Genomic DNA, 19859 nt, shown 5'->3' on the forward strand with positions numbered 1-19859 from the left:
TTCATTACATGTGCCATACCATATGGCAGCATGGGCGAACCCCAACAACTGCGGTTCATTCTGAAGCCCGTTGCTGGAATCCGGGCCGTTGTTTGTCCATCACGCCGCATCCACAGAGGCTGGTCTGTCAGCCCTGCCGTGCCTCTGGTGTGCGCCCACTGGCAGCGCGGAGATAGCCGGCAGGAATGCAGGGAGTAGGCAGGTCACACTGTTCGTGCCCTTGTGCTCAGAAGACGCGGGGCTTTGTTGTCTTGGCAGGGGTCAAGGAGGAGCACAGCGAAAGACAATGGCAGCCATGGAGCTAAGCTGTATAGCCCCCCACTTTGAGAGGCATGCAGCGTTTGGGCCAAATCACCCACACTGCAGCTGGAAGCGATTCTTCTAGCAATTGTAGCAATGGGAGAGTCACAGTGCAAGGTAGAGGGCTATGTTATTCTGCATGATGGGTCAATGTACAAGAACTTTACTTGGTTGGCATGACCTCTCCATTGCCTTCCTCCTCAAAAACAGCCAAAGTTACAAAAAAAGAGTGCTTCCAAACAAAGGTCTATTCATTGACAACAATTTGGGCTGAACTGATTTTTTGGAAAAGATCATCTATTTTTGGAATATTGTAGATAAAACTAACAGATACTGCACACCTGCAAGCCAATAATAGCATTAGGTCACTACATCTTTTTTTTTAACAAGAGCAATTGGTAAACGACCTGTTTAAATTCCAACTTTACTGTGTGTAGAAAATAGTTTATTGATATGAAACACTGATACTGATAAGGAACTGCAGATGCTATTGATATTTAAATTAAGCTGCATACTCTACACTGTTGGCCAAGTTAACAGCGTCACATTTTCATTCTGTGTGAAAAGGACATTGTTGCAGCTGATGAAAAAGATACACACATTCTGCCGCTATGGTAAACATTCCATTGTAAATATCTATCGTATTTGACATCATGAAATTCTTTGCCTATGGCCGGCAGAAGGCGAGGGAGTTTTATTGTTGTAAAGCAACACAAACGGTTGCATTATATGTATCTCTAGTAGAGGAAAAAGATTTGCCAAGTGTTGATGGAATCATTGGCTAGCTACCATGGTGGAATTAGCATAGATTTGTTTGTCCGCCAAAGGGGACAATGTAAGGACAGGCCTTTGGCTCACTGAGCTAATGTGTCACAAAAGCTCTGTGTGTGGCCTTGCTTAAAAGGGGGCTGATTTGTTACTAGATCAATTTGAAGTTACTTTTCATTCAGATTACCTTTAAATGAATTTACATGCTAATGATTTTAACTAGATTTGTTGTGATATTATGTTCCCAAATGTGGACAAATGCATCTGTGATGCCACACACAAACACAACACCTTGCTTCAAACTGCTTGAGCATCAAGTCAAGACAACTGGGAATTTAGTCACTAATAAATATAACACATAATTTACTAGCACAAAGCCAAGGGAATGGCTATATGAAATCCATTTTTGAAAATGCTTTTCAGTAGATTAATGTAGGTTTCTTGTGTTTTGAGCCAATAACTTTAGGGTCTGGGCCATCTCCTTCATTTACACAACACCTTGCTTCAAACTGCTTGAGCATCAAGTCAAGACGACTGGGAATTTAGTCACTAATAAATATAACACATAATTTACTAGCACAAAGCCAAGGGAATGGCTATATGAAATCCATTTTTGAAAATGCTTTTCAGTAGATTAATGTAGGTTTCTTGTGTTTTGAGCCAATAACTTCAGGGTCTGGGCCATCTCCTTCATTTAGTGCATGCAATGGCTATGAGGTCAAGGGATGAACAGCCAATAAAACACACAGAGAAGTAATGGGTGTCTGTATTTCAAAGGAACTTACAAATGAAGATGTGGGGAGAAATACAAATTTGCTTGCATTAAGGCTCTGAGTCATGATGAGCATTACTGGTCACCTCTAATTCTGATGGAGTGAGGGAAAGGCTTTGTAAGATGTCTTTGAATGGGCAGGGAATTCAAGTGATTTTATTTTATTATTTCACGTTTCTTTATCTAAGGACACATTAACAGGGCAGGGCAGCTTTTGCTTTTCAAGCAGTGTCTACATACACACTTCTTTAAGTCAGGGAAGTGATACTGCTGGCCTTCATTGCATCAGTTGCAGACCAAAGTATAACACCCTTACAACTACTTGTACACACACACACACGTACACACACACACACACACACACACACATACACACACACACACACACACACACACACACACACACACAGAATTCAATATTATTAAAAGCTGCTCAAATGGTGGCTCTAGGTTAACAAGCCCTAAATGTGATGGACTGAAGAGTGAGGATACATACCGCGAGTTCTTAGCCAAATAGTAGGGAAATACATAAACTGGTCCATTTTGCCTGTGGAGGTGTTAAAATGATACTTGGAAATAAAGTACTTCTTGTGGTGACAGGTTGAGCAAGATGCTGACAAATCCATTTGGTTCCAGGACCTATGGTAACAGTGATCAAGGAAATTGATGGTGCAAGTATGATTATGGTTTGGTTTTGTAGTCTGAGCTTCAGCACTTGGGAACAACAATTAGTGCTAAAATGGGTTAGCTATAAAAACATATAGCAATGTTTGTCTTCTTGTCACAAGATATTGGAATTGGTATGGATTGCCCCTTGACCTTTGATTGGACACAAGTTGCAAGGTCTAATGAGGGGAGGGAGTAACTGCATGGTGAAAATATGTTATTCGGCACAAAGGAAATGACATCATACCTTGGTTTAATGTTCATTCTTATGTACATAGGTGACGTTTATATGTCAATTACAAGGACTGGGGAAAAAAAGGTGTTTCATCTTTGAAATATGCCATTAATTCACAGTCAACGACTTCTCGGAAGAGATGATTATGCACGAACCAAGTGAAAACTGACCTCATTGCGTATTCACAATAGCTCCTTGGCTGGGGAGATGGACACACAGTACACACTGAAGAACAGTTCCAAAAGGACAAACCCAGGGAGTGGAAGTAATTCAAAATGGACTGAAACTAACCACATACAAACAGTGCATGCCTCCACTAGCCTGCACAGTGCCCCGCTGTGTGGAGTGATAGAGAGTGGAGCTGTTTGAGCTATACAGGGAAGTACAGGATGCTGCGGCTGCCGCCCTCAACAGCCTCAGAAGCCATATTTAGCTTGCGTCTGCCTGCGGGTGAGCTTGTTGTCTGCCCAGTTGTTCTTCAGTTCCAACTCCCGCTCCTTGGCCTGAGATTGACGCAGGAATATAAATAATGACAATTATTAGGTGCGGACAGGGAAAATAGTAATGGAAAGTTTTGGGTTTACTACTTGAAGTCAATCTAAATAGATGAATTTTCACATGTACTCCAAATGACTCCAGATCTAGATGAAACTAAGATGGAATAGTCTGAAAATACTATAACTCTTTAACTCCTTATGCATATTTACATCATTTCATCATTTAAATTCTGTCATACAAACCAGCTAAATTGTTTTGCAAAGGTGAGCTTGCTAGCTCTATAACATAACTAACACCACAACTCTGAGTGGATTCAAACAAGAGCTCCAGAACTATTTTTCCTTTCCTTCATTGAGCATATGAGCATCACAGACATGGTTATGAACTCACCTGGTGGATCAGATATGTTATCTGGTGTTTGCGCCTCTGCTGTCCAGTAGGTTGTCCGCCCTTTTTCTATGAAGCACACAATGGAGACAGTGTTTGATTTTAACTTTGTCAAGAAGGAAGTTTGTAATCATCAACATAATGCTGTGTATTGCAGTCTCATAGAACCATATGTATAAGTGTCTAGGAGCAACAAATCTAATGTTTGGTCATCCTATTAAACATTTCACATTGTCTCCAGACATGCACTCCCATTACAAGGTCATGTTTGGCTCCATGAGAATGTCCCTATGCTTATTGAGGAGACTTTGCTCATCTTCACCTTTATTCTCAGAAGGCAATTATTTATAATTTACCAGCATCTTACCAGAGCCCCAGTATCTCAACAACAATGCACTACTTGCTCATCTGGTGATTTCGAACTGTAGGATAAGAGACCAATTCTCCAGAGTGAAAATACCAATTGTACGGAGTCTGAAAACGCATCCTACCATTTATCAAGGACATTATAGGGAGAGTAGGGTCATTATGACTTCTCCTCCTCACCTTGCTGAAGGACGTGCGCTGCTCTTTCTCCTCCGACAGGTTCTTCGTCAGCCACTGCTGAGTCCCACTGAGCTGGTCATCCCCTCGAATTTCCAGGAACTTCACCTCCTCTTTGCCCTGATTCCTTTTGCCCTGCAACCGCCGGAACTACAACGGCAAGAGCACAGGAGCCAGGAGTTCAGGGTGGGCGAGTCATTCAGGAATACAGAGGCAAAACCTGACCCAATTATCTGTGAAATCTGTGTGAAATAATACATCTACAAAATAGCACAGGTATAATATGTTTTTAATGATCTTCTATGGTGAAAATACTGTGTGTGTGTTTGCACTAAAGTTATTAGATAACTCTACTAATATTATCATGTTTTAATGATATAATGCAAAGGTCAGTGCTGTACTTTAAATCTAAAATCCCCCCAAAAAAAAAACATTTTAAATTTGCCAGCAGGAACATTTTCCAACATATTTGTAATGATGGTGTTTTTATTCTAATTGACAACATTGAGAAGTAATATTTGTCCTTACTGCCTCATCATCAAACAGCGAGGATGATCCAGCCTGTTCAGTGTCTGCTTCAGGATAGTACCCACCAGCATAGTAGCCCTGCAGGTAGCACATCACATCATCATGACGCTATACTACAACAGAAAACTATCAGGCCTGAAAAATGAATTCTCATGTAAGCTGTACACATACAGAAGCCTTTTTTCACTAACATATGGGCAAACTGTTCTTCAAGCCACTCTGGGTGTGCACACATTTGAGTATGTATAATGGCATGGGGGATGGTGACAACAGTCTAATCCCAGGCTTAAGAAGGCCTACGATACATGCCATCTGCTGGCAGTTCAAATGATAGCAGCAACCCCACCCATCTCATCAGGCAAGGAAATGTAATGAAACAATATTTAATGTGTTATCTCTGATCCAACTACACAAGCTGAATGTGTCACAAATACACTTATAGCCCACTCTGCACGTCAGGTAAGTGTATAATTATACAAATTATGCTAAGGAGCTCATCTGATACCTACCTCACTGGCGGGTTCCACGCCTGGCTCGCCAGACGCATCCTGGAACTGCTGGTAGCCTGCCTGCTGTTGCTGCTGGACATCAAAGTCAGCACCTTCGCCCACGTAACCCGGCAGGCGGGCGCCAAACTGCAGCGGGGCGTTCTCCGTGCCGGGGGGCGGGGGGAGTCCGGAGGGCAGCGTGTCGTCCTTGGGGACCAGCAGGGGGGGCTGCGCGCTCTCGCCCAGGGAGAAGTAGTTCTCGGGGGTCAGCTCCTCGTCACTGGCCTCCTCGTCAGCGGCCATCTGTCTTGCGAGCTGCATAGCAGCGGACTTGGCCGCGGCCTTGATGGCTGAGGGGGAGGCATTGGTGGAGCTGGACAGGCTCTTGGGGGTGGTTGTCTGAGTCCGTGAGGCCGGGGCCGCGTGCTTGGTGAGGGAATGTGGCACTAACGAACGGTTGGTCTCTTTCACGACCAGGTTTTTGGGTTGTGGAAGCAAAGCGGATAGTCCACTGCCCTGGAAGGAAGAGAACAAATAGATACAGACTTTAACTCAAATCAACAATACATCTAGGCCTAGGAAATACAGTGTACATTGACATGTTGACATACGTTCACATTAATTATGACAACTACAGGGCTTAAAGTATGGAACATAGCTGTGCCTGAAGTTATCGGAAACTTCTGAAGTCATATATAAAAACCTCAGACCACCTGCCCATGCCTGATTTAGGAATAGCGCATGAGAACTGCAGAAGAACATGAGAAGGCCCTGAAATTGTTGCCATGCTGTCTCTGATGTTACCACTGCAGTGTTTCCCATACATTGACTTATTTGTGGCGGCCCACCACAATATTAACATTGACCACCACACAATGATTTTCCAGGTTGTACTAAAATCTGGTTAGTCATCATAACCACGCTGTGCTAATTTGTCAAAAACTGTTGCATTTAAGTTAATTCTGCAAACCAACCACCACAAATGGAATTCAATTATCTGGGAAACACTGCACTGTGCACAACAACCAATCTATATAACAACCAGTCAACCCCATGGTTCATGATATATAAACATTAATTTAATGCCACAAAGCCATACTTAATGGTACATCAATTCTATGACAAAACCTAACTATATCTGCAACAGTATGACTGAACAAGCTGCATTTAACTCCACTTGACTTACCTGAGGAATTTTCTTCTTTTTCACAGGTTTATCCTCGTCAGAGTCGGACTGTCAAAAAACAAATACTGCATAAGAATACTGCAAGAACAAAGCAAGTACGCCTAACAGTCTATTCCCCGTGAGGAATGCTGCCCCAGTACTCACGTCAGCATTCTTTAAGTCTGGAATGGTGATTTTTACTGGCTCTGTCCTCTTCTTGGGTTTGGGCAAATCAAATAATAAACCTTTCGCTTCCACATTGCTTTGAGGTTTCTTGATAAAACCTGGCGCTACAGTGTCCGACCCGTTGTCTGTTGTAGAAAAGTTACTTCCTCTAGTGACACTCTGCTGAAGAGCATTCTTCGGCGGTGGCAGGGTTGAAAACAGACCCCCTCCAATTTTGCTTACTGTTGGGCGACTAACGGGCTTGTCGTCTGAATCGCTGTCAGAATCGCTACTTCCATATGCTACTAAAGACATTGTGGGGGTTAGGGTAATTCTAACGGTTACAAAAACATATATTTAATGCACCTAAAAGGTTTTACCTTACCAAGGAGCACGTTTACCCTATCAGATATCCCCGTGCTTGACCTAAATACAACAGGGGAAGTTAGACTTAACGCTACTGTACAAGCATCATGTGCTCATAACCAATCCGATAATAATATGCGTGACAGAAGATAGGCTGACCTCACCTGTATACTGCAAGTTAACGTTACCTAGATCGATGTGATAACTGGACGCCTAATTAGCAACTGATGCAACTAAAGAAGCATACCAATACACACCACTAAAATATTGCATAAAACGTTACCTGTACAAAACTATACAGTGATTAAATTACTTTATACGACCGTAGGTAGTTAGCTGGATAGCCGAAATAACTAACTTGAAACAAGCTTAGCTAGCGCGCTTGTTAGGAAAACATTAGCGAGTCAAGTCAGTCATGCTAATTCTAAAGCTGACAAAAACATATTACAGCGTTTGCCACGTCTACTGTTGTTAACGCCTAGTTCACGCAGAATTACCTTGGCTTAAATATACTTTATAAAGAATGCCCTCTTAGTTAAGAATCAAAATTCCTTCTTTAGGCCATTCGAGTTTCAGGGACAAGACTAAAATGGTACGCTGCTTACAACAAGCAATACAAACATTTCACATCCGGAGGAGAGTTATAGTAAAAAAGTAAAAGTGCAATCAAAGACAATGAACTCACTACATAAGATCTATTTATATAGAGCATCTTCACATTTCATTTTCAAAAATCACACAAATGAATATTGGGTTTGTTCAAAATGGTCTGATAATTTTTTCCTCCATCTTCGAGTTTGTTGCAACTTTTATGTTTCAATAGACAATTTCACCCGGATATAATATCTAGTACACGCTCTTAGCTGACATTGAAATGCATCTTTCTGAACTGGACTGGTTACATCTGTAAAATAAACCAGTAAGTGTAATAAATTATTAACTATTCTGTAATTTCAAGGCATTTAGGATAAATGATTAAATTCAATAATATGGTTATGTGACGGTGTAATGACGTTGGTCTTACTTTAAGCAAAGGCTAATTGGAAAATTAGCACACCTCAAGATTGAACTGAATGCATTCTGCTGCACTCACATCCTGTGGTATTCTAATTTGGGTATTACGATGGGTCAGTTTGTCTATTAAGTTACTTGAGTAACTAACGCAGCTCTCCATAGATTGATTTTGTCAACATTTTGGCTGCGTTTTACATCAGGGGTACACCGCCACCGATGATGACAAGCTTTGCAGTTCAGTGAGAACCATGACTTCTTCTGAAAGTATTGTTTTGTAACGCTAACGTCAGTACCGTCAGGTGTTATATTGGGGCTGTGGAATTGTCTGCTGTCACATAATAGGGCACTGTGTACAGCATACATATGAGGATGACATATTACTTAGGTCCGTTTAATCAGAGAGGGTTCAAGCTAGTAATCAAGGATCTTTGGTTTAATAGCCATTGAAAGTAGGACTACTTGGCTGTAGGGTTGTGTGAATGTAAATATTTAGCCTTTGGGGCTTTCAAGAGTCCTGTGTGCACTCAAAGAGTATATGTGCACTAAAACACGTAGTAATGTAGTGATCTCACATACATGCTTTGTTTGAGATATGGAGTAGCATTCATGTGTTAATCCCCAAAGTGGAAACTAATTTATGGTAACTTATTACCATAAACAACATGGAGCAACAGGAGAACAAAAAAAGACAAGAACATTACAAAGTACAGCATACACAGCAATAATAAATAATGGCACCAGGTCAGTGACAGAGCACAACAGTCCACTACAACATCAATGATGTTGGGGTTGTCAATCAAGTTGGGCTTGTTCTCTTAAAACACAGACCAGTCTGTGCTCTCAAAGCAGGCCATTCAATTCTTAAATTCTTATATGCCTCCTCAAATCACACTTGCACTGATTTAGTCAAGATGGGCTGTTTTACGAGTCAGTGTGGTGAATTTGGTTGAAAGCAGCACCAAGGATGGTCCGAGAAGAGTAGCAGAAGAGTAACTGTCTTTGATCTTGGCATAGAACAAGAAAATAGTTCTGTTACATCTTATAGAGCAGGTAAGAAGCTACTTAAACAAAGGCAATCAGGGAAGAGGGAGCAATGGTTAAAGTCACCATTAATAATCTCCAGAGAGTACAGTATGTGACTTTGAAGGGTATGAGTTGCTCTAACTACTCAAACTTTGTTTTCTATCATGTTTGTTCCTAAATAATGTATTATTGTTGTACTCTTAAGGACAGATACAATGAGGCTTACAGCCTTGTTGTCAATGGCCGCGAAAGTGGCCTTCCCTCGCAACTATCGTCATGGAACAAGTAGGCCCTGGACCTTTGCTGCAAAGAGACGAAACCCACCTGGGCTACAAAGAAGAAAGGTTTTTGTGGACAAAATTCCAGAAGAGCAGTGGGCGGTGTTCAAGGGTGACACGGTATGTTTCGCATCAGGTCGCAATCCCATTCAACAGCACTGACGGCAAAGTCTGATCTGACTGATCTGTCTTTGGTGTGTCGTCCAGGTGGAGGTTGTAGCTGGAAAAGACAAAGGAAAGCAGGGCAAAGTGGTCGAGGTGTTCAGACATCGCAACTGGGTTATTTTGGAGGGACTCAATGTGGTATGTAAACCAGTAAAGTATCATGTGAAATGTGTAAGTTCATTTCTGTGCTGCAAGATCAATATGTTTGTTTGTTTCTGTTCTGTAAGGTCCATATCTTTTTTCGTTTCTGTACTGTAAGGTCGATATCTTTGTAAGGTAAACCATTCAGAAACAGATTATGTAGACAGCTGTCCAGCTCCATATGCCAGGAGTTTTTAAAAAATCAGGTCAAGTGTTTGTGAATGATAAATCTTTGAATTATATTACAACTTAGCAGTGTATACATGGACTTGTGAACATGCTTTCTTGAGAACTTCCACACTTTTTATGACAATTTGAATTGAATGAAATGTGAGTATATTGTAGAGAGTTTTCTTTTCCAAATAACATCTCTTTGTGTGGTTCCCTACAGCATTACAGATTCATTGGAAAGACTGGAGATTACCGAGGTACCTACATAGCCAGTGAGGCTCCCTTATTACTAAGTGAGATCTCCCTCATTGACCCCACTGACAGGTAATGTTTTTACCAGTTTCCAAGTCTCTTTGGTATCTGAACCAGAAATAGGATTTGTACCTAATGATTGCTGTGGTGCTTTGATCCTCAGTCCCCATCTGGGAACTCCAATACTGTTTTCATACCCAGTTTAGAATTATGATGGATAGTGATGTGGAATGATGCAGTAGAAGTTGTAACAAGCCTACTGTCTCTCACAATTTCCCATAAGAAGTTTAACACTTGATGTTGGTTCTATTTCTCTGGTCTGTCCCCACTCAATAGAAAACCAACAGAGGTAGACTGGAGGTTCACAGAAGAGGGTGAGAAGGTCCGAGTGTCCATCAGAACAGGACGAATCATTCCCAAGCCCCCTTACCAACGGAAGGATGGGATCATCCCCGAGCAATGGAAGGGTAAGCCCAAAGTGTTTTAGGAAGACTGCCTTTTCCTCTTGTTTTTGTCTAACGAACAGCAATGAGGACTTGATTCCATCAGCAACTACTACTAAGCAGAATGCAGTTGCCATGTCTTAAAATCCACTAAGGCTGATGCACAGGGAGAGCGTATTAGCGATGCAGTGCTGATGTGGAGCCTCTCCTCCCTACCTTTTCCTTCAGATGGACCTAAAGACACATCTACTGAAGACGCACTGATGAAGACCTACTCCCCATCTTTGAAGACCCTTGAGGAGGAGGTCATGGATGCAATGGGAATCACAGAGAAAAGAAGACCCCGCACGTCGTACTGGTATTGAGGAAACTCAAAATTGGACTGGCACCAGTATGCATCATCAACTCCATCAGGACAACCAGTTGGATTATGTGTTTAACATCTTGTGTATTTTTTTTCACACATCCTTGTTCATAGGTATGTTTGTTTGTATAGTGTTTATCAGCTGGCTGTGTATAGTCAAAAAGCCGGTCATGATGGGTACCTGTTATACTGTACCATAAATGACTGCAGCAATAACATTAAATCTGTGATGAGACCCCAGATCCAGTGAATGATTTAAGATTATTACTCATTGCATTGTCTGTTTTGACTAATTCCAATCCTTTGTTTACAATTAGCAAAGAAAATGGTCAGGGTTTGTATAAACACCTGGTCAACCATCTCTGTTGCTAATCACAATAAAGCCCATTTCATGTCTTACAATTTGATTTGTGCATGGAGGGCTCTTTAGCCAGCTTATTTAGGAGCATCAGGAGTGTTGTAGCAGCTATTGTTTTTGTTTGTTTGTTTGTTTAAAGTATATTTCTTGGGCTTTTACATTTTTCAGATAGGAAAGTGAAGAGTGGCAGGAAGAAAGTGGGTGAGAGAGATGGGGGGGGGGGGAGGTCAGATTTGAACCTGCGTCCCCGTGGGTACTTTTTACATTACTGATGTACCTGTACATGGTATGGGCGCTGTAGCCTGTTGCGCCGCCCTGGCTATTGTTTAAGTGCACTTGTTAACACGGACCCGGTTGGATGTTGCAACTAGTGATTGTGCATGTTACGAGGCTGAAGGATTAATGTGTGTGTCAAAGTTGAATAGAATTGGGAAAGAGTTGATCTGTTGAACATAAACTATAAGAGTGAACACGGAACAATAAGAGTGAACACGGAAGAAGTGTAATATAACAGAAGATGCCATTACAACACAGCGGATGCTTCACCGGAAATTTATGATCTGGTTTAAGAGCCCTCTGTGCATAATCGTAAGCTTATATCTTTGAACTGGTTATACATCTGTATATGGACTTAATGAACTCCTCCCCTCCTGCCCCCTTGACAAATAGGGATCTTTTAGGTGCTTGGACACTATCCAACATTGCAACAATTACAATATACTGTAGGTGTCAAATTATATACAAATTATAAGACGTGTATAGCATAGAATCACATCTAACTTTCAGCTCCCTCTCAGTATGTCAAGATTATGGAGATTTCTGGATTTATTTTACTGCTGTTGCTTATCATTACTGCTAATAGAAAAAATAGACATGAAAAATAATTCAATATCTGGACAGCAGGATATATAAAAAATGTAAAAGGATTCCAACAGTGGTAGTAAAACCTTTTATTCTCTGTCCATTCATAAGATGAACAGTGACGACAAAACAAAGTCAGATACAAAATAACAGAAAAGTCATTTGTGAAAATAATCCTAGGAATGAAAATAAAAACATGATGCGCCTGGCGATTGAGGTCTAAGGCGGCATTGGTCTCATGGGGCCCCGGGGCGGTGCTGGTGGCCGTGGGGGCATCGGTGGACCCCTCTGGAAGCCGAATGGAGGAGGCCGGGGAGGGCCGCCAGCATAGCCGGGTGGGGGCATAGGGGGAGGGGGGCCTCTCATGCCCGGAGGCATCCCTACAAGAGACAAAATGCACATAATTTAGTATAAATGCAAACAACTTCACTTAAATGACATTCCATGAAACTAAGTTCAGTAATCAAATGCATAGAGCAATGTGCATGTGTGCTGGCTGTTGGACAGCAAATTAAAAGCTATGCACATGACATTAATATATCGTTTTAAGGCTCTAACTAACATTTTTGTCAAAACTTGAGTTATTCTGTGACAACTTCACAAGGTGAGGTGTATGCATTTTTGTACATTATATCTAAAGAGTCTTGTTACACTTGGAATTCCAAAACTTTGAAGCTCAATATCTCAGAACTACTCAGAATGCAGATAGAACCTTATAATTCCAAGGGGATGAGTTGTTTCAGGATGTTTCGCACATCCAATACAGTAGTAGTAGCTTAATTTGAAGTAGAAATCCTTTCTGGCTGCTGCACTTACCCATATGGGGGCCGAATGGCCCTCTGGGTGGCATGCCCATGTGTGGAGGGGGCATCCCGGGTGGAGGAGCCCTGTGCTGGTTGGCGCCTGGAGGACCCGGTGGAGGAGGCACCATGCCTGGGGGAGCAGGCGGAGGCATGGGCATCTGGGGCATGGCTGCAACAGAGGGTGGTGGACCACAAAGGTGTTAACTTTTCTTGAATGACTTAGACAAAGTGCATTTGGTTTGTTGTACACAGCTAGAAGTACACTACTGGTTAAAATGTTAGCAATACCAAAATGACAGACAGTAGACTGACAGACAGCGAAAGCACTGAGACTGCATCAATAGTACCATGTGTTGCTCTGCAGTTGGTGCCACGATGATAGCCCATCATTGCCACATTTTATTACGAAATCATTGTGAGCCATCATAAACCTTTAGCAAAAAACAGACACAGCTCATGACCCATCTTGAACCCATGACTACAAAGCACACATATCTTACCTGGTGGCTGCATACCATGGAAGGGTGGCGGGCCAGGGGGAGGTCCTCCACCTCCTCCCTGTGCAGCGCTGCCAGGGCCGTGGGGCATGGACATGCCGGGTGGCATCCCAGGGGGCATGGAGACGGGTGGAGGAACAGGTGGGAAGGCACCTGGCGGAGGCATACCTGCAGAAACAAATGAGATCACAGACTTTCCTCAATATTAGTGGTTCACCGAGAAATGTGACCAGCAAAAAGTCTAAATATTTCAAATAATGTTACAAGCAGAATGTCTAATGGATTATTAATATGAACTTCATGGAAACTACTGTGCAGAGGATGCTATACAGACTTGACTATTTGTAGTGGAAATAAATGTAAAACAGACATGTTTAACACAGATCTACCAAATTCATCTGTTACTACTTGCTTAGCTTCAAAAGCTGAAACACAGAGGACTCAGAACAAAAAGTGAAATAGAAAACAAAAGCGACCCAACCTACCAAACTTACCAGGCATGGGCATGCCTGATCCGAGAGTAGTCATGACTGGCGTCGGCACCGATGGCGGTGGTGGTGCATCTGCGAAAAGCTGATGCGGCCGGTCAGCCTGCGAGAGTGGGTTCTGGGCGGCCAGCAACCTCTCGGCGGCCGAGCCGTGCCTTTCACCCTTGGAGTCCTTCTTGAATGCGTAGGAGACCGTGATGGGCCTGTTGCATAGGTACTGGCCGTTCATGGCCTCGATGGCTGCGTCCGAGGCATCAAAGCTGGCGAAGTTGATGAATGCGTAGCCCTTGGAGTTGCCAGTGTCGGGGTCGCGCATGATCTTGGGCGTCTGAAGGATGACACCGAAGGCGCTGAAGGTGTCATATAGTAGCTTCTCATCGATCTCTGGATCTAAGTTACCGATGAAGATGTTGGCGCCCACATCCAGGTTCTTGTTGTGAGCCGAGGCTTTATTGACACGTATAGGCTTTCCATAAAGTTTTATCATGTTCATGATTTTTATAGCGTAATCTGCATCCTCTTCGCTCAGAAACTCGACGAAGCCATAACCTTAGGGAAAATGAATATAAGAATAACTTTTAAACCAGACTAAAAATAATAACAGGCCGACACATATGACTGACTTAAATAGCATAGTCACAATCTCAACCAAGGAACTACACTAGCATTACATCAGTGAGATGATCGTGTGTACTGTTCCAATATGCACTAATGAAATGGGTAGGGTAAAATGACATTATCTCAAACTAAACATTTCTTAATTCTTCTGTGCGGTAATAATGATGTATGTGATGTGTACTGTAAGTACCTTGGTGCTGTCCTGTGACTCTGTCTTTGGGCATGTGTGTGTTCACGACGGGTCCAGCTTGCAGAAAAAGCTCCCACAGGAGAGGCTCGGACACCTTCTCGTCCAGACCTCCCACGTACACAGTGGCATCTAGAAGATGATGGAGACCAAACAAAGTTAGGCAACAACAGCCACAACAATGTTTCAATTTAATTATTTTCAAAACGTTTCACTGGCAAATTAAGAAGATATTTACACTGGAAGTATAACTCTTTGCTAATGTATAGGGTGCATATGCTGCACAAAAGTTTACAGTCTTTGAGATCACAGTGAATGCATAAATGTCACATAGCAATTAGACAGTTCTAGGTGCGTTCAATCAAATGTTTAGCTAGCATCACGTAACGTCCAATTTCTTCTTTAAGACATTCACAACAGGCTCTATTGTTAAACGGACCCTCTTCTCAAAATGTCTAAAACAGAGCCTTATAGATAGATAGGGCTCTGGTCTAAACTAACCATCAAGAGTGGCTATTCAGTTAACGTTTGACTAACGTAACTCCGCAGATGTGCTGCAGTTTCATGCTGCCGTAAGGTAACGTTGCTTTCCGACGGTCATGTGCACGAGGACTGTGCTGGACACTTTAAAAAATACAATATTCATAACTGTAATGAAACGAGCGATTGAATAGAGTGAAAAATGCATGACAAAAAAACAATGCAAAAAATAGAAAACGTCACCGTTGCCGCCAAAGTAGCAAAAGATGCATTGTGTGAAATGAATGAATGTGACTTCCTAGCTAGCTAGCTACGTAGTGAGGTGGATAATCTCGCATTGAATTCAGCTATTTGTTTTCAGCTCCGCTTCGTACATGTCACAGTTATGTCATACTGTATAGTAACAGCCACACCAATACAACAAACAACTCACATGGTTAAAAATAAGTTTGAGAAAGTAGTTACCTTGATTACGTTCCGAAATTGGCCCTGCCGCCATGTTTGCGACGGCTTGTTAACAGCGGAAGTAATTTCGTCTTTGTCTTCTTTTTCGGTGGATAAGACCAAAACAATGCTATTCAAACAGTCGCCACCTAGCGGAGAGGAGTGGATTAAAACGCTAACAATTTCTTTAACGAGGCGACGGAGGATGTTTTTATAAAGACTTGGGACATATCAGTGGAAACATTAGTAGTATCTGAATATTTAAAATCCCAAATTTAATACACTCCATGTGAGAAGTTCGTTAACACATGCAACACCTATCGAACAAATACTATTATTTTGTATATTTGTGACCCGGAAGTTAAGACAAAGTTCTTGCAAAAGGAAATAAGAGGACGGATTTATGTCCACTGTGCAGTTTACAGGTTAGTTTATTTTGACAGTTTTCCGCTGGTTGGATTTAACATAGCAGTAATTACAGATAATGTAATGAAACTAAGCATTAAGCATTATTTGTAATGGCCAGAGCCTTATAGATATCTCTAGGGTCTGGTAAAGGCCATTCAACTTGTCAGGGTAGGTTAAGTAAGTCAGGTATCTTTCCTAACAGTACACGCTAATCCCTATTTCTTCAGTGACTTGGAAAAATATTACTGAAAAACCAATATGTGTGATTTGACCTAATCTAAAAAAAAAAAAAAACGTACGCATCAAGTTTCATAGGGCTTTAGGGTTAAACAAACCTTTGGGAAGCATACAGTCAGTGAGGGTTGAAGCAGATAGAGTGTTTACAAAAGTTTGAGAGGACAAATTCATGTCTTGTGGTTTATTATTTTAAATAATAATAATAATAATAAATATATTATTTATTTCCACGTCTGATGTGTTTCTAGGTGTGAAGACCAAGTGGATGTTTAGGCTCCGTACCCTATTTGGAATTGGGTTCCTTGTGTCAGCACAAGGAGGCAAAGTCTTATCCCAGAGGGCATGCTCCCTCTCCCAGAGTCTCACACGCGCAGAGTCGTCCTGTAGAGCACTGCACAGCATGTCACACCCAGTGAAGTATCTCGGGTAGGAATCAAACAAAGGAACACAAAGCCTGTATTTCCTTTTGTGAGTTTAAGAAACTAGTCATAGTTATGTGGGGGAACAAATCCAGACCAATCATAGTTATGTGGGGCAACAGATCCTGATGTGGTCCTTTTTCAGTGCCAACAGGGTGGAGTGCATGAAGCTCCCATCTATGATCAGCCACAAAAGGCTCCTACCTATTCTCTTTTATGGTGTTCAGAGTCCAAAACACAGTATAAATGGTTGTATTGTGTTGTGTGGTAGATGGCAAGTTAATAACAAGTAGATAATTTGTCAGCAGTGTGCTTGGTACACTCTTTGTGAAATGGAAACTTTTATTAATGTCATACTGTGTGTAGTCACCTGACACTGACTTTCTGCAATGAGGATAAGTGGAACCAAAGTCAAGTTATGTGTGTAATTTCAAGCACAAAAGCTAACCAGAATAAACTCAAAATGAGCCACATAGCCAGAAGGGCAGATTGTCATTAGTCTGTCCTCTGTTCACAGACAGAAAGAAGCTCAGGGCATCGACGAGGAGCTCTTCTCCGACTACAGTTTCAGTGTGGACCAGCTCATGGAGCTGGCTGGACTTAGCTGTGCAACAGCAGTGGCAAAGGTGAGACACACATCTCAGCTCAGAAAACAGGGAAATATTATTGCAAGGAAAGTCCTGTCTAACGACATGATATAAAATATATATATATAGATATATACAGTATTTATTATTATTATTATTATTTATTTATTTATTTATTTCGCTCTACAGGCCTATCCTGCTGAGTCTATGGTTAAGGCAAGTCCCACTGTTCTGATTATCTGTGGCCCTGGGAACAACGGTGGAGATGGCCTTGTCTGTGCAAGACACCTTAAACTGTTTGTGAGTAGTGATTTGCTTGATGGATTCTTGCAAGACTGACTTGTTTGTTTTAAGAGTTTTCAAGATTTTGAGTATTTTGTATTTAATGTGACTTGGAACAGAGTTCTTTTAAGTTTGTCTCTATTAAAATAAACTCTTGCGCATCCTACAGGGTTATGAGCCCACTATACTGTACCCAAAGAGGCCAAACAAACCCCTGTTCAACAGCTTGACCATCCAGTGTGAGAAGATGGGCATCTCCTTCCTTACTGAGATGCCTGAGGTATTATTCTCTATTCAAACACACACTTGTGGGCGGAATGTGCCTCTGGAAATGTTTGTGATGAATGAATGAGATGGTTTAATTGGTTATTATACTTTTCTCATAATATCTTTAACTGACTCTTTCCAATTGGTCAAAACGTCAACACAGTTCATCAAACCTACTATCAAATGTACCTGATATGATCTGAATAGATTTGTGGCCATGTGATGTGTTTGGCTCTCTCTGATCAAATTCCTCCCATACCCCAGGATGAGGTGATCGAGGAGGCCTACAACCTGGTAGTGGACGCCATCTTTGGTTTCAGCTTTCAGGGTGCAGTACGTGAACCATTTGGTGCCATCCTGTCCACACTGAAGAAGATCACTGTGCCCATTGCCAGTATCGACATCCCTTCAGGTAAGACCAGTATGTGTGTGAATAAACCATAAATAGAATAGACACATTGCATTATAGAAGAGTTATGTTTAGTTAAATCTTAAACATTAGCTATTGAATTAAGAATGTGTAAGTGCTTAATCAAGTTATTATCAGGCAGTGATAGTTGACCAGACATAACTTGCAATGGTGTTCAGATGAGATGATATACTCCTTTTGGCACATTATGTGCGTCATTTAAGAAAATGTGTACATATTCAGTATTGGAATACTAATAAGTCTTAAAAAAAACAATACATACCTGTAGGTTGAATAAAGATGCACTTGTCATCGCAGATTTAAAAAAAAAAAAAAAAAAAAAAAAAAAAAAAAAATCACCTGTCTCTCTGCTTTTCTCCCTTCCTGATTGACAGGCTGGGACGTGGAGAAGGGAAGCCCAGACGGAATCCAGCCTGACATGCTCATCTCCCTCACCGCCCCCAAACAAGCCGCCACCCAGTTCAGGGGACGCTACCACTTCCTGGGGGGCCGCTTTGTTCCCCCCGCCCTTGAGCAGAAGTACCAGCTCAACCTGCCTAAGTACCCCTCCACTGACTGTGTTTACCAGCTCAACTGAACTGACAGGGACTGTAAACAGGGTCATTCAAGTCCCCATGTTCCCCTGGGGAACATGTTCTACTCCATGGTGTAGGAATAAATCATCAAAGAGTTATCCTAAATGAGTATGAAGAGTGGTAATTCTAATGGATTATGTAATTATAATGTATGAAACTTTTTTCTCTCTCCCAGGTGTTTGGTTTGTGGTAGTTTTCAATGTAGTTCGTTGACACTGGTCTTCATGTTGCATTCTGTGACTTCTTACAGAAGGCATATGCCAAAAATAAAATGAAATACATCTGCAAGACATGACCGATTATTGAGACTACAGGTATTGCTCCAGGGGTGGATTTTCTTTGATCAGAATAAAAACTGACACAATTAGAAGTATTTGAATTTGAACCAGTATGTCTGCTTGTTCATGAGCTCCCTTATCAATCATTTTCACTTGTACGCTGGAGTGGCGTTGGGCCGCTCACTTGCTATCCGATTTGTTAAGTATATAAGTATAAGTATATATACTCTTTTGATCCCGTGAGGGAAATTTGGTCTCTGCATTTATCCCAATCCGTGAATTAGTGAAACACACTCAGCACACAGTGAGGTGAAGCACACACTAATCTCGGCGCAGTGAGCTCCCTGCAACAACAGTGGCGCTCGGGGAGCAGTGAGGGGTTAGGTGCCTTGCTCAAGGGCACTGGTCGGGGTTCGAACCGGCAACAAGTCTGAAGCGCTAACCAGTAGGCCACGGCTACCTATGTTCAATACCTCCTTTCTAAAAGCATAACTTAAAAAGGAGAACTCTGGCTAATTTTCACATAGATTTCGGTTTCCTTCCTTCTGTTTCTGTACTGTCGGTATGAAAAGTGAGTTGCTGCAGCCAACAGCTAGAGCAGGCAGGCAGCTACAGTGCTACACTCTGGGGGCATTTTCCTTTAGCATTTCCCCCCGTATCGACAGTACTCTGCCCTCGAGAAACAGATTTATGTGAAAACTTCGGCAATTTTTTCTTTTAACACTTAATACAGGGTCGCCAAAGTCATGGGATATCTGGAATATCCTGGCATTTCAAAGTCCAGACATGGAAAATTAGAGGATCTTTGGGCCAAGTCATGTAATATCTAGGAATTTTGTTGGTAGCATTTGTCAAATGCATTCAGTATTTTTCTCTTCAGGCAAGATACATATGGGCATAGAGGTGAA

The 19859-nt window shown here is 41.9% G+C and overlaps 4 protein-coding genes across 7 annotated transcripts; 2 read left to right on the forward strand and 2 right to left on the reverse strand.

The window, feature by feature from the left end:
• Positions 1-2742: 2742 nt before the first annotated feature.
• Positions 2743-7507, reverse strand: prcc (proline rich mitotic checkpoint control factor). 2 transcript variants are annotated; one of them, XM_048230555.1, is made up of 8 exons: positions 7046-7507; positions 6516-6941; positions 6372-6419; positions 5207-5701; positions 4698-4775; positions 4173-4319; positions 3630-3695; positions 2743-3244 (listed from the first exon to the last, which is right to left on the reverse strand). In XM_048230555.1, exons 2-8 carry the CDS (start codon positions 6828-6830, stop codon positions 3158-3160), a joined length of 1236 nt encoding a protein of 411 aa, XP_048086512.1. In that variant the 5' UTR covers positions 6831-6941; positions 7046-7507; the 3' UTR covers positions 2743-3157. The 2 variants fall into 2 exon arrangements, with proteins under 2 accessions (XP_048086512.1, XP_048086511.1); XM_048230554.1 differs by having other exon boundaries at positions 6516-7507.
• Positions 7508-7714: 207 nt separating this feature from the next.
• mrpl24 (mitochondrial ribosomal protein L24) lies at positions 7715-11131 on the forward strand. The gene is made up of 6 exons (XM_048230556.1): positions 7715-7800; positions 9124-9316; positions 9404-9499; positions 9894-9997; positions 10262-10392; positions 10597-11131. The coding sequence occupies exons 2-6, from the start codon at positions 9134-9136 to the stop codon at positions 10731-10733; spliced, it is 651 nt and encodes a 216-aa protein (XP_048086513.1). The 5' UTR covers positions 7715-7800; positions 9124-9133; the 3' UTR covers positions 10734-11131.
• Positions 11132-12025: 894 nt separating this feature from the next.
• Positions 12026-15596, reverse strand: sf3b4 (splicing factor 3b, subunit 4). Of its 3 annotated transcripts, none has more exons than XM_048230558.1 (6): positions 15490-15596; positions 14548-14676; positions 13746-14288; positions 13255-13419; positions 12768-12923; positions 12026-12331 (listed from the first exon to the last, which is right to left on the reverse strand). In XM_048230558.1, the coding sequence occupies exons 1-6, from the start codon at positions 15521-15523 to the stop codon at positions 12171-12173; spliced, it is 1188 nt and encodes a 395-aa protein (XP_048086515.1). In that variant the 5' UTR covers positions 15524-15596; the 3' UTR covers positions 12026-12170. The 3 variants fall into 3 exon arrangements, with proteins under 3 accessions (XP_048086515.1, XP_048086514.1, XP_048086516.1); XM_048230557.1 differs by having other exon boundaries at positions 13737-14288; XM_048230559.1 differs by lacking the exon at positions 15490-15596 and adding an exon at positions 15046-15109 and having other exon boundaries at positions 13737-14288.
• A 765-nt stretch (positions 15597-16361) lies between these two features.
• naxe (NAD(P)HX epimerase) lies at positions 16362-18961 on the forward strand. The gene is made up of 6 exons (XM_048230560.1): positions 16362-16539; positions 17050-17158; positions 17309-17419; positions 17571-17681; positions 17933-18080; positions 18473-18961. Exons 1-6 carry the CDS (start codon positions 16379-16381, stop codon positions 18673-18675), a joined length of 843 nt encoding a protein of 280 aa, XP_048086517.1. The 5' UTR covers positions 16362-16378; the 3' UTR covers positions 18676-18961.
• The last annotated feature ends 898 nt before the right edge of the window (positions 18962-19859 follow it).

The sequence above is a fragment of the Alosa alosa genome, chromosome 20 (assembly GCF_017589495.1).
Source record: "Alosa alosa isolate M-15738 ecotype Scorff River chromosome 20, AALO_Geno_1.1, whole genome shotgun sequence".
Classification (NCBI taxonomy): Eukaryota; Metazoa; Chordata; class Actinopteri; order Clupeiformes; family Clupeidae; genus Alosa; species Alosa alosa.

Coding starts and splice junctions, on each gene's coding strand:
- prcc (XM_048230555.1), bottom strand. CDS start 6,830: ATGTCTTTAGTAGCATATGGAAGTAGCGATTCTGACAGCGATTCAGAC. Junction 5,702..6,371: donor AAAAGAAGAAAATTCCTCAG/GTAAGTCAAGTG, acceptor TCTTCCTTCCAG/GGCAGTGGACTATCCGCTTT. Junction 3,696..4,172: donor AGCGCACGTCCTTCAGCAAG/GTGAGGAGGAGA, acceptor TGTGCTTCATAG/AAAAAGGGCGGACAACCTAC.
- mrpl24 (XM_048230556.1), top strand. CDS start 9,134: ATGAGGCTTACAGCCTTGTTGTCAATGGCCGCGAAAGTGGCCTTCCCT. Junction 9,998..10,261: donor CTCATTGACCCCACTGACAG/GTAATGTTTTTA, acceptor CCCACTCAATAG/AAAACCAACAGAGGTAGACT. Junction 10,393..10,596: donor CATCCCCGAGCAATGGAAGG/GTAAGCCCAAAG, acceptor CTTTTCCTTCAG/ATGGACCTAAAGACACATCT.
- sf3b4 (XM_048230557.1), bottom strand. CDS start 15,523: ATGGCGGCAGGGCCAATTTCGGAACGTAATCAAG. Junction 14,677..15,489: donor AATTTCGGAACGTAATCAAG/GTAACTACTTTC, acceptor ATCATCTTCTAG/ATGCCACTGTGTACGTGGGA. Junction 12,332..12,767: donor GCCATTCGGCCCCCATATGG/GTAAGTGCAGCA, acceptor TGTCTCTTGTAG/GGATGCCTCCGGGCATGAGA.
- naxe (XM_048230560.1), top strand. CDS start 16,379: ATGTTTAGGCTCCGTACCCTATTTGGAATTGGGTTCCTTGTGTCAGCA. Junction 16,540..17,049: donor CACCCAGTGAAGTATCTCGG/GTAGGAATCAAA, acceptor CTCTGTTCACAG/ACAGAAAGAAGCTCAGGGCA. Junction 17,420..17,570: donor CAAGACACCTTAAACTGTTT/GTGAGTAGTGAT, acceptor CGCATCCTACAG/GGTTATGAGCCCACTATACT.